Genomic DNA, 13309 nt, shown 5'->3' with positions numbered 1-13309 from the left:
TCCTCTGCGTCTACAGAGCGCGCTTTATACTTCACGTCCACAGGAAAAACTTCCGTGCCCTCCCCTACAGCTCAGAGCTCTCCCCTACTTGGCATCTGTGTTGGCCAGGGCCTCGCTGCTCCCCCATCCCTCAGAGTGCAAATCTCAACTCTCCTCCTCCCGGGGCCATTGGGTGGATTTCATCACCCACCTTCGTATCTACCGGAGTCGCCCACGGCCAGCCCCAGCCTCGGCACCCCGCCAGCCCACACACACAATGCACAGAAACCCACACACAGGCATCCCAACTCACTTCCAAATGGTTCTGCAAAATAAATATATGGAGATGTTGCTGCTGTTGCTAAGTCGCTTCAGTCGTGTCCGACTCTGTGCAACCCCATAGACAGCAGCCCACCAGGCTCCCCTGTCCCTGGGATTCTCTAGGCAAGAACACTGGAGTGGGTTGCCATTGCCTTCTCCATGGATGAAATTGAAAAGTGAAAGTGAAGTCGCTCAGTCATGTCCGACCCTCAGCGACCCCATGGACTGCAGCCTACCAGGCTCCTCCGTCCATGGGATTTTCCAGGCAAGAGTACTGGAGTGGGGTGCCACTGCCTTCTCCGTATATAGAGATGAGATGGAGGCAAAGCACAGGTACAGTTTTAACAGTTGATGTATGGGGGTGAAGGCTGGTGCTCCCTGTAATATTCTTTCAACTCTTCTGTAGTTTGAAAGTTTCCAGATTTAAAAAGTCGGGGGAAAAGAATATGTAGGATCAGAATAAAAACAGGAATCGTGGTTGCTGTCCTTTGGGCAGTTTGTAAGTCTAACTTGTCTAATCTCAATAGGTGAGGTAGATCTGAGAGCTCGATGACTGATAATAATAAGCCTAAGTGTACCATCAACATGGAAGTCCTGACTGACGGCCTGCCAAGGAGCAGCAAGGCGCTCAGCACTGTGTGTACGGGGTCCACAAAGCACTCGCCCCGGGAGCGGGAGCCCGTCTCCCAGCCTCCCCCGCCTGTGCTCACGGCACCACCGTCTTCCCCGGACCCCTGAGCCCTCTCAAGCAGCCCACACCTCAATCAGTGGCCAAGGTCTCTGCTTCCAGTACTCTCCACCGCTCTCCCCTCTTCACTCTGAGGCCACCACCTGCCCCCATCCCAGGCCCACCTGCCCTCCCACCTGGACTCTGCGGCAGGAGTTCCACGCAGCCCTTGCTTCTCTGTCTGGATGCTCAGCTCTAACTGGATCACACTTCCGGTTTGAAGGGTTTCTGGAGACCCTCCAGCACCAGGAAGTCACACCCGAAGCCTGCCGGTGACCCCGAGGAGCATGCGTTTCATCGCTGCTTCTCCCACTCCTTCTCACTGCCTCGTTTGCTGTTGTCTAGTTGTCAAGTTGTGTCCAAGTCTTTGCAACCCTATGGACCATAGCCCACCAGGCTCCTCTGTCCATGGGTGCTCCCAGGCAAGAATACTGGAGTGGGTTGCCATTTCCTCCTCCAGGGGATCTTCCCCACCCAGGGATGGAACCCACGGCTCCTGCTTGTCGGGAAAGTTCTTCATCACTGAGCCACCCGGGAAGCCCCTGGCCACACACTGGCTCCCTGGCGCCCAGCAGTGCCCTGGCTGCTTTCCTGTGACCCTGTGGCCTGCACAGGCGGCCCCTCTCCCCCAGCAGGCTCCCTCACTCTCTCCACTCACTTCTGCTCTCCTGCGCGGCCCCAGACACGAACCCTCATGCCAGGTAATATCGCACTCCTCCGAACCTTTAAAATAACGTCACATGCACTTCCTACTTTGCAAGTACTACTGACACTTCCGAGCACAACCCGAGACCTGTCTGTGCGTTTCTTACCAAGATTCCCAAACAGTGAAGTCCCTGAAGGCAACGGCTTTTCACATGTGACAGCCACTAAAGGTTTATGACAGGAACCTAACATTCCTTTACACAAATCCAAACAAACTGTAGTGTTGCCTCCTAAACCACAAGCAATTTTCCCTTAAGATGCCAACAACATTTTAACAGCAGTATAGTCTTTTTCTTTTTCCCTCTTTTAGTGTGGTAAAATATATAATACAAAATTTGCCATTTTAAACCACTTGAAAATGTAAGATTCAGTACCATCAATTACAACGACAACATTGTGCAACTATCAGCACTATCTGTTGGCAAAATTTTCATCACCCCCAAACAGAAACTGCCCCTGTTAAGAAATAACTACCCATTCTCCCTTCCTCCTGCCCCTGGGAACCCTCCAATCTGCCTGTTCTAATTAGTTCACCATGTAAACGGAATCATGTAATAATGTCTGTCCTGCTGTCTAGCTTATTTTCCAACTCATTCATGGTGTAGAGCGTGAATCAGAACTTCACTCCACGGGGCTTCCTTGGCAGTCCAGTGGCTGACTCTCACTTCCACTGCGGGGGGGTGAGGGTTCAATCACCCCTCACTCCCCCAGGGGAACTAAGATCCCACGTGCTGTGTGCGCAGTGCAGCGGCAGGTGGGGACAGCTTTTCGGGGCTGAAAAATACTCCATTATACGGACAGGCCACATTTTGTGTATCCACTCATCTGCTGATGGACACCTGGTTATTTGCACTTTTTGACTACTCTGAGCAGCTATGAACACTGACTCAATGCAGAGTCCCTGTTTTCAATCCTTTTGGGACAACACTTAGGAGTAGAATTGCTGGGTCACACAGGAATTCTTTTCCGCTTTATGGGAAACAACAGCAGTATAGTTTTACAATTTACAAATGTGGTCCTTTTGGGAAGCACAACACCCACAAGAGTTCCTACTCATCTAGGAAACAATTCACTTTAAGACAGGTAACAGATAAATGAAAGATATATACAAGGAAGGCTATTTTTCAGCAGGTAAGGTGAGACAGGGTTTTGTACAGGAAGACTTCTGTTGAACCTGTTTCTTAAACCCAAGCAAGCATACAAAACATGCTTGGACGAAATGATCAGCCTTTACTACTCAAAGAGGATCATCTCTTTTCAGTCCAAGGTTAGCAGCCTGGGATTTCTAAACTGACATCTCACTATTATTACCACCAATGCCAGGAGATTTTATATAAAACCACAGAATACAAAAATGTAAAGTCGCAGACACAATCAGTGCTGACCCAGAGCACCTCTCTAAGGGCAAGGTCAGATGAGACCACCAGGAGTATCTTTCACTCTTTACCCCAAAACTTCTGCATCTCAGCCTCTCAAAAACATACATTCTTATAATCATGTAACAGCCTAAAATTGTACTTAAAATACAAGCAATAAAATACAAGCAATGTTAGGAAAAATGATGAGCTGTTAAAGGCAGCTAAATGGGCAGCTCTAACAGTATCACCGTCTAACACGTCAGGAAGCTCTTACTCTCCTGTGAGCTTCACAACACTGCAAGGCCGGCCGGCCAGGTGCTCAGCCCTTTCAGTCAATGAGGAAAAGAAGGTTGAGAAAACTGCTTTACATTTGTTTTTAATGCTCCTGACATTAGCCTTTGTATCATACTAAAAAAAAGGGTAAGTGTAGCTGTAAAACTTTAAAACCACTGTATCTGGTTTCATTCTAGGTCTCCCCCCAAATTAAAAAGCACTGACTTAGTTGGGTTCATATATTTAGAAAACAGAAAAATAATGCTCAAAATGTAATAAAGTCATCTCATATAAAAGGAAATTTTATTTTTATTATTCTCACCCATGCCTGAAATGTTTAATGACGTCTCTAAGACACTTTGTCCTAAATAGCACCCTGCCTCAAACCTTAATTTTTAGGTTTTGAGGCACTAAATGAGTATTTACTCAAAATTCTGATATATCTAATAAGAGAAATCTGAAGTTTAAAGGACTTGTGCAAAATGTGTCATTTATTATGTGCAGACATACAGGCTACAGACATTTATGGCTACAGGTTAGTTATATAGCTATAACTAGTCAATTTAGCAAAGCTTGAGCCTCAGGCTGTAAATAACAGCTACAAAACTGACTCCAGGGGCCCAGAGTTCACCAGCTATCTAAAAGGCATAGTTTTACAATCCAATGCTTTAGGAAATCATTACAGTAGTTAAGACAGCACTCTTCTCCTAAACGAGTGAGAGCCAAAATGCAGGGGAAAAAGCCTAACCGAAAGCACAGTACATGAACTGGGAGACTAGTTATGATCATATTTATATGCACAAATATAATAGTTCAGAGATACCAAGGAATTTTATTTAAATGGCAATACACAGTAATTTTAAAATTACAGTTTAAAATACTTTTAAGGTCACTGAATGTATGAAAGAAGAGAATGAAAAAGCTGGCTTAAAACTCAACATTCAAAAAACTAAGACCGTGGCATCCCATCCCATCCCTTCATGGCAAATAGATGGCGAAAAAGTGGCAACAGTGACATTTTATTTTCTGGGCTCCAAAATCACTGCAGACGGTTACTGCGGCCGTGAAATTAGAAAACGCTCGCTCCCTGGAAGAAAAACTGTAACACATCTAGACAGCATCTTAAAAAACAGAGACAGAGGTCCATCTAGTCAAAGCTATCTATGGTTCTCCCAGCAGTCATACACAGATGTGAGAGCTAAACCACAAAGAAGGCTGAGCACCAAAGAATTGATGCCTTCGAACTGTGGCGCAAGAGAAGACTCTTGAGAGTCCCTTGGACAGCAAGGAGATCAAACCACTCAATCCTAAAGGAAACCAACCCTGAACATTCACTGGAAAGACTGATGCTGAAGTGCCAATACTTTGGCCACCAAATGCGAAAAGCCGACTGATTGGAAAAGACCCTGATGGCGGGAAAGACTGAGGGCAGGAGGAGAAGGAGGTGACAGAGGATGAGATAGTTGGATGGCATCACCGACTCAATGAACATGAATTTGAACAAAATCAGGGAGACAGTGAAGGACAGAGAAGCTGGGGTGCTGCAGTCCATGGGGTCGCACAGTAGCACACAAGTGAACAACAACTGAATCTATTCCTCATTTTGTTCTTCAAAATAACATCTACTCAATATAAAACGCTGAGAATTTAACTTGATGTGCTCAAACGTAACTGTTAGAAACTGCATTTCACACAGGTTTGGAAACTCAGTAAGTTCACATATATTTGTCAAGTGCTAAAAATACTCAACACATCCAGTGCACCTTCAGGAGAAGCAATTCTCCCACTGATCTGCAATAATCAATGGTTTACTGAGAGGTTACTATGCGCCAACTACTATACTTTAATAAAGTAATGTAGCTAAATTTAAAGCCACACACTCAATAGTGACTGAAGAAAGGCAGTTCTACAAAAGTTTAATATACATTAATTGAAAGCTAATTATTTAACTCACTCAAAATATAGTTTACAATTGTTGAAATTAAAAATTTGTAAGAACCAAGCTATCAAGTTTTCATGCTGAATAACACTAAGAAAATTATAAAGAAATAAACATGCATACATTCAATGTATCATTTAATTCACACATTTTAATTGGAAGCTAGCTTCCCTGGTGGCTCAGAAGGTAAAGAATCTGCCTGCAATGTGGGAGACATGGTTTGGATCCCTGGGTGGGGAAGATCCCCTGGAGAAGGGAAAGGTTATCCACTCCAGTATTCTTGCCTGGAGAATCTCATGGACAGAGCCTGGTGAGCTACAGTCCACGGGATCACAAAGAGCTGAACACGAACTTCAAAAAGTAGCTTCAAATTATCCATTTCCATCTCAAATAACAATATACATTAAAATAGTAAATGATTCAATCCTATAAGGTACCAACACAAAACCTAAAACCAAACTCGTTTACGTTAGCTGACTATTGGGGTACTGTATAACACTCTGTCAGTAACACTAGTAAACCAACCAAAAATAGAAATCACAGTTCACAGCACTTAAACAGCTCTACTGAAAAATGTCTTCAGAAAAATAAGACAGTCTTTACTTTTGAAAGTCAACATAATACACATTTCCCTCCCAAAATAAAAATGTCTTGTGTTTTCTCTGAAACTGAAGAAAAATTTTTTCAAAATGTTTATGTTAAAGCTTGTGTCCCCACCGTCCAGAACCCAACAACCCATCCAGTTTCAAGCGATTGATGGTCAGAGGTTTCACCTTGAAGGGTCTTTAGGAGGGTTTTCCAAGGATAAGAAGTTCTACATGTGAGCAATACAAATCTCTCACATGGGAGCTCAGCTAAAATGCTAGGAAACTCAAGTGTACTGACAACTGGTTTCTTAAAGAAAATGATTAATCCCATGAAAACCTTCAAACTGTTTAAAATTTTATACTGTAAATTTAAGAAAGAAGTTTATGCCTTGATAAACATTATTAGTTTTGAAACCATGCTTTAAAAGCTTGGTTTTAAAACCTAGATCAGCTAAAGCTGTCTGAACCCACAAGACATGCATGGAAGAGACGTGATATCAAATATGTGGTGATAAGGACAGGCAGCAGACATACCTCGGGGAATGCCCATGGGTTCAATACAACCAACCAAGGGAGCCACAGGCCTCCAGCCGAACGAAGCTGCCACCAAGATGAAAAAGGAAAATATCCTAGGCCTAAGCCTGGCCCATTTCTCAACTGTTCAGAAAGACAATCTGAAAAGATTCTTAAAAGCCAAGAGAGAAATCCTCCAGAACAATTAACTGGCTACAAACTATAGTTTAAGGGCATTTAAACTCAGAAAACAGGACAAGATTTTACCAAGCAACACCCCACACTTGACCGAACATAAGAACATGTTACGAAAATGGCAGTATTAAAGCTTTCCCCACTTAATCCATTAACCATAGCTTAGAAAGTTCAGTGTTCATAAGCAAAATATTCCCTTTAGTTTTTCAACCTGAATATTCCCACAGGCACATTTTAAATTCTGTTTATCACCACTGCTACTTGCTAGTAACAACTTCTTCCTATGCTATAAGTTTAGTACACTTCTAAAACACCACACCCTATTCCAATTATCAATCCTGAGAACTAAGAATTAGCTTAACTGTTACAGTTAATTTTCAGACTGTGGGAGTAATAGAATGGAATAATTAACCTCTCTCAAACGGCGCTATTGTAGTACCTAAGTCCTTCAGCGGAGAAGGCGATGGCACCCCACTCCAGTACTCCTGCCTGGAAAATCCCATGGACGGAGGAGCCTGGTGGGCTACAGTCCATGGGGTCGCAAAGAGTCGGACACGACTGAGCAACTTCACTTTCCCTTTTCACTTTCATGCATTGGAGAAGGAAATGGCAACCCACTGCAGTGTTCTGGCCTGGAGAATCCCAGGGACGGGGGAGCCTGGTGGGCTGCCGTCTATGGGGTCGCACAGACTCTCGGACACGACTTGAAGCGACGTAGCAGCAGCAGCAAGTCCTTCGTCACTTCACGTTGATTTAGTAAAATCATCCATTCTTCCGCCTTGACCCAACAAAAGCCAAGCGGCTATTTTAAATAAAATCAAGTCATCACCAAATCCTTCAAAAGCGTGTATCAAGTTGTTTTGAAACTGAAACACGCATGATATACACACAGTTCGAGTAAAAAACGTCTTTATCAAAGCCACAAACTACATCCTGAATCGGTCAGCCCAAAGTCCAACACAAAAATGCATACAACGTAACTTGTGTGATGCAGTGTTACCGCTGCATTAGCTTGAAGAACAAAGACGGCAGTTTTCTGAACTGAAATGTCCCTAAGCGTCTGGGTCCCACAGCACCCTCGGGAGCCCTGAGGGGGTGTCCCAGACAAGCACGCGGACAGGCGTCCCTCAGAGGACCCTCCGCACGGCGGCCGCAGACTCGGCGGAGCCTCAGGCCCAGGCCGGATTCCAGCGTGAGCTCGGGGTCAGCGCCCCACAATCGCCGGCCAAAGAACAAAAGCAAAACTTTGTAACAAGAAGAGAAGACTTCTACAGTTCAGAAGAGGGACCAGGGGAGAGGCGCTCACCTGCAGTTGGGCGGAGGGTCTAGAGTGATGTCCGCCAGCTCCTTCTGAATCCTGGATCGGGAGGCGAGGGGAGAGAAAGACAGCGCGTCAGGGTGGCCGCGCGCAGGGCTGACAACCCCCGCCCGGGTTCGAGGCCCGCCTCGCGCACCGCCCCTCGGCTCCGCTCGGCGCCGCCGCCGCGACCCTTCCGGAGCGCCTCGCCCGCGGCCGGTTTCCCGACCCGCAGCGGACCGCGCGGGGCGCAGCCCGCCCGCCCGCCGCCCCGCGTCTCCCCCGCCCCGCACGGCGCCCCCCTCAGGCCGCCCGCGTCCCCGGGACGCAGCCAACATGGCCGCTCCCCGCGCGGCTCCGCGGGCGCTGACCGCCCTGCCGCCTGACCGTCGGGCGGGGGCGGCGCAGGCCGCGCGGTGCCCTCGGGAGGGCCCCGCCCGCGGCGCACGAAGCCGCGGCCCGGCCGAGGACCCCCGCGGCCCGCCCCCGCCCCCCGCCCGGACACCCCGCAAGGTGCACCGGCCGCCCGGCCCCAGCCCAGCCCCGCTGGCCCGCACACCCCGGCGGCCCCCGCCCGCACCCCGCACGGGCTCTGAACCCGGGACCCCCCCCACACACACACACACCCGCGAGCTCCCGTCCCCGCAGCGCCCCGCCACTGCACGGAGCCCATCCCCCGCCCCGGGCCGACGCCGCCCGGCCTTCACGCCAGGCCCGGCCTTTGTCTTGGGCCTACCTAGGTGCCCAGAGCATCAGTTCAGACCAAAGTTTGCGGCCATGAAGCCTTCGCCACCTTCCAGACCCAGCCTGGTGTCTTTATCACCTTTCCTGACCCTATCGTATCAAGCAAGCCCTAAGGGGCTGTGCTACAATTTAAAAATCCCACATAGGCAGTACAGGAATAAAAAACATACACACAGTCTAAAAGCAATCAATCCCAATGGATGCTCTTCTCTTCCCAAAGATTTTCTGAGGATAGGATGACAGGACTAGCTAGCTGCGATTGCAAAAGGTTTTATGAAGGCAGTTTTTTTTTTCATTTATAAGTCAAGAGAAATTTACTTCGGATTGGGGTGGTGATTAGCGAAGTTCCTTAAACTTTCCAATTGGAGGACATTTCTTGTCCCCTGCAAATCTGGTTAACTGTAGAAAGGGCTTTGCTATCTCTGGTATCTACTTATCTGTGTCCTGCTCAATTCTTTCGTCAATTCTTTTGCGATCATCCTATCAGCTCTGGGGCCTTGGCATCCCCGGTGTTTGACTCATTATTGTATGTCAGGCAATCGCGGGCTTCCTGATTCTTTACCTGCATCTACTAGAATGGCTGTGTATGTTAAGGCCTATGTACAGGGGCAAAAATCACCTCCCTCTAAGCACAACTGGTATAAATTCTCCTTGTCAATCCAATCTCTCTGATAAAATATTCACTGAAAAGGGAGCTGTTTCTTTAATACCTAAAAAAGATAATACCAGACAGCTTTATCCACTTCACTTCTACAGCAAACATGCACACTACTTCCAGAATACTGGGAAAAGATTTGTAAGAGTAATCCACACATGTTCCACAGAGTATTTCTTATCCAGGCCACCTGCAGTGGGGGCTTTCCCTTCAGCTGTGGACTAAAAACCAACAAGTGGTTTCCTTCTAATGTGCAGTTAAGTAACCTCCTGTCAACCAACTCAGGCTTGTCTTTCTTCCCATCTCCTAGTATATGTGCCCGCCCCAATTCTATTCCTACCTTCCAGATCAATTTCCCAGAGCAGCATCTACAGGGTCCCAGCGACCTCCCTTTTCCCCTTGTTCTTTCGTGGATACGAGGCCCCCTCTGTTTTTTCACCTTTACTATTAACCACAGCTCTGCTTTATGGTAACAGCCACTCCTTCAGCAAGATTCCCAGGGAGCTAAAGCTGATGTTAACCTGATAAAATTACTGTTGGAAGCTTCCCACCTTTCATTTATTTTACACCTACCATCTCTTTCCCAGGCATTTCCAAATGAGTTTTTAACTTCCTTAGCATAAATGGACAAATTGTGTCTAATGAAGAAAAAGAAACCGTCTCTAATTTGCTTACATAAAGCAGACAATTTTATATTTGACACCTGTGCCTTTATCCCCAAATATATTCCTGTACACTAGGGTAATCCAGCAAAATATAAAAATGCTAATGAACTAACACAAATATTCTGCCTTAGGTCGGGCCAAAAGCTGCCCTCAGCTTGAATCAGAGAGCCCAGAGAAAGGGAGGGGGAATAAAGAGAAGGCTCCATCCGAGGAGGGCAGGGGAGACTCCAGGCTCGGGGAGAACCAGCACAGGGCTGACCGTGGAGGGCCGCTCAGGACTCCTGGGAAGCTGAGATGCGATCAAACGACCTCTCTGAAATGAGAATCTTGCCAAGGCACCTTGCCACTTAACTCTACACCTCTACACTGTTTACAGCAGCCAGAGCCTTTTCTTCCTCTCCTGTGCTTAGGTCACCAAAGCATTTCATCAACTTTCCAAATTTCAAGTCAGGGAAAATGACAGGACAAACTTTCTAACTCAAAGTTTTGGCTCACTACTCAGTGGAAAAACCTAAAGCCTCCTTTTCCTTTTTTTTACGTTCTTTTAAGACAGACATCTTTATCTAAGCTACCATTTCGATTCCTTACTATCTTCCTGGTTTGCCACTTTCAAGTTTAATGACTGTACACCGGACAGCAGGATTTATGAAAAGGAATGGGGGCTCCAAGGAATCTGCTGTAGACTAAGGCTCGTGAGGATCAGAGGATACTACTAAAGGATGATGGAGGTTAAAAGTAACTTCTATCAGAGACATAAGAGGGAGAGAAAAAAGAAAAAGAGCTACTGCGTGAATTCAACTTGTGTTGACCAAAGTGTTTTTGTTTTGTTTATAGCATAAAAGAAAATAGCATGAAAAAAAATTTGAGCGTCCCTGAAATTTAAGTGGAGGTTCTCAAAAAGAACAAAGAATCCCCAAAACAGCCTAGAATAACTAATTTACATCATTTATTGATTCATTAATTTGCTTCAACTCTCTAAATCAGAAAAACCTCTTTAAATCCCATTTGAAAACGTCCATCTCCATCTATTAAATTTTTTACTCTGCTAATGTGAGTTAGTTATTCCTTATGCAATTTGTGGAGAAAGCACTATTCAAAGAAAGATCCTATGTGCAACAGGTGAGAAGAAGTAAGACGGTGATAGAAATCGTCGTGATAGAGCTGTCCGGGCAGGTATTAGTAATTAAGTGGGATGACAGTCTTGGGGAGGGTCACAGATTAGTGATTAACAGGACAAATAATTTGAAATCAGATTTGGAGGTCACTAGCAACACTCATGCGGATTCTTACAAACTGCAGCAAGATACGGGGAAGGCAAGCCACAACAGCTGCATGGAGACTATGATCAGAAGAAAAAACAGAAGCAGCAACAGAGAGAAATAATTCGGGCTTTCAAGGTCCTTTTTTCCCTTTTTATGAACACATAAGCCCTGAGGAGCGTGTAAGCTACCCTCACTGGAGGCGGACCCAATGCAGCCGGAGGCCGTGCGGGCAATAGGAAGCCTGCTTTGGGGGGCGGGGGTGGGGTTCGGTACCTCTTGGCGCTGGTGGAGAGTAGTTTGGAGTTTTTGCTCATGCTGACTTTGCTCTCCTTCTTCTTGGGGGTGTTTGCTTCTTTCTCAGTTTGCTGGTTGGAGGACGAAGACGAGGAGGAGCTGGTGCTGGCCCTCGAATCGTCATCCGACATAGCGAACCCCCCGCCCCACCCCGCAAACAGCCCCTGCAGGGTGAGGGAGACAAAATAGAAAGGCCGGTGTAGACACGGAACTCGGGCGCTGTCAGGAGGGCTCGGGCCCCCGCCGCCCCCCGCCCTCCACGCGCTTTCCCGAGTCTCCAGGCCCATCACGGCCTCCGCGAGTCGGACGCGGGCTGTTTGTATTCCCGGCCCCGAGTGGGGGCCGCGGTGGGGACCGGCCGGGAGCGCGGCGCGCCGCCCCTCCGCCGCCCCCGAGCGGTGTGCAGCGGCCCCCGGGGGTCGCGGGGGCCGGGAGCGGAGTTCGGCGAGGTGGCGGGGCGGGGAGGTCGGAGAGGGGCGAGGGAGGAAGCCGAAAGGGGGGACGGGGGCGGGAGGGGGCGCCGGTGGGTGGGGGTAGCGGGCGGCGGGCGGGGGCGCCGAGGCCGGCCCCCCCCCAGCCCCGGGCCGGCCCCCGGGCGGGGGTCCCAGCACTCGCGCGGGCGCCGCCGGGGTGGGGGGTGCGGGGCCTCCCCGGCGGAGGGGTAACAATAAGCACGGCCGCCCCGGGGGGCTAGCCCCACGGGCCCCCGCCCCGGGGACACGGGGGGCCCCTCCCCTCCCCCTCCGCGGGCCTTGGCGGCCACGGGGGGCTCCCGGGGCCGCGCTGACAGTTCGAGCCCCGGCGGCCCCCCCTGACCCCCGCCGCGGGCGGCCCCCGCGCCCCACGCGGCCCGGGGTCCCCGCCCATCCCCCCGCGGGCGGGCCCGGCCCCCCGCCGCCCCCCAATCCCGGCCCCGCGCCCAGCTGCCGCCCGGGCGGCGAGGGGCGGCCCCGAGGCCCAGCGGCGCAGCCGGGGACCGGCGGGCGGCTGGGGGGATCCCCGTACCTCTCTTTGTGTCTGGCTGCTCCGTGCCGCCGCGGCGGCTGCTGCTGCGGCTGCGGCTGGGCCTGGCCACTCGTGTCTCTCTCTCGCCGGGAGAGAAGCGGAAGTGCAGCAGCAGCAACTATTAAACAGGCAATGGCTTCCCCCGCCACACACGCTCGCCCGCGCCCCGCCCCGCCCCGCGCAGGCCCCGCCCCCGCCCGCGCAGGCCCCGCCCCGCGCCCCTCCCCCCGCACGCGCGCCCTCCCCCCCAGCGCGCACCTCAGCACCTCGGGCGCCGGGCCGGGGGCCGAGGTCTCGCGTGGCCTGGGGACCCCGCCCCGCCCGCGCCGGGAGGGGGTGGGGGTGCCGAGAACTGCCCGGAGTGGGGAGGTGACCTGAGGAAGTCCTCTCCCAAGGGGCTTTTGCCAAGGGGACTCGAGGGTGGCCGACTGGTTTAAAAAAAAAAAAGGTGATCCGGTAGCCAGGACTTTGGACGAGAGAATGCCCCCGGGAGCTGCTCCTAAAAAGTGATCAGCCTAAGGGGAAATGAGGAACCCCACGACAGGCTGTTCTGTGGGCTGACCTGGCTTCTCCCTCTGACGGTTTACCTGCTAAGGAGCAGAGGTCGGTGCAGGCTCCCCTGTGAGAAACGGGACTTTTCTGCCCAGACACGTGCCATTTTACAATGTTAAATATTCCCAGTGATTTTTATAGACAGAGGTGGTGTTTTCTAAAAGTGATACAAAGGATTTCGTGACAGGTAAAACCAACCAACGTGCGACAGTCTCATGAATATGAGAAATCAATGGGA

The 13309-nt window shown here is 49.8% G+C and overlaps 1 protein-coding gene across 4 annotated transcripts in view; it reads right to left on the bottom strand.

Annotated features, from left to right (window-relative positions):
- Positions 1-12650, bottom strand: part of UBE2E1 (ubiquitin conjugating enzyme E2 E1) — a 64678-nt gene extending 52028 nt beyond the window's left edge. For 3 of the 4 annotated variants that reach the window (XM_055566885.1, XM_055566888.1, XM_055566889.1), the window contains exons 1-3: positions 12520-12650; positions 11494-11678; positions 7904-7954 (exon numbers count right to left, since the gene is read on the bottom strand). In XM_055566885.1, the coding sequence (XP_055422860.1) occupies positions 7904-7954; positions 11494-11645 (203 nt within the window). In that variant the 5' untranslated portion in view covers positions 11646-11678; positions 12520-12650. The remainder of the gene's footprint in view (positions 1-7903; positions 7955-11493; positions 11679-12519) is intronic. The other variant, XM_055566886.1, reaches the window with a different exon arrangement.
- Between the last annotated feature and the right edge of the window lie 659 nt (positions 12651-13309).

This window comes from Bubalus kerabau, chromosome 2 (genome assembly GCF_029407905.1).
Source record: "Bubalus kerabau isolate K-KA32 ecotype Philippines breed swamp buffalo chromosome 2, PCC_UOA_SB_1v2, whole genome shotgun sequence".
Classification (NCBI taxonomy): Eukaryota; Metazoa; Chordata; class Mammalia; order Artiodactyla; family Bovidae; genus Bubalus; species Bubalus kerabau.
The sequence above is the reverse complement of the archived record's forward strand: the minus strand, read 5'-3'. Positions and strand labels throughout refer to the sequence as shown.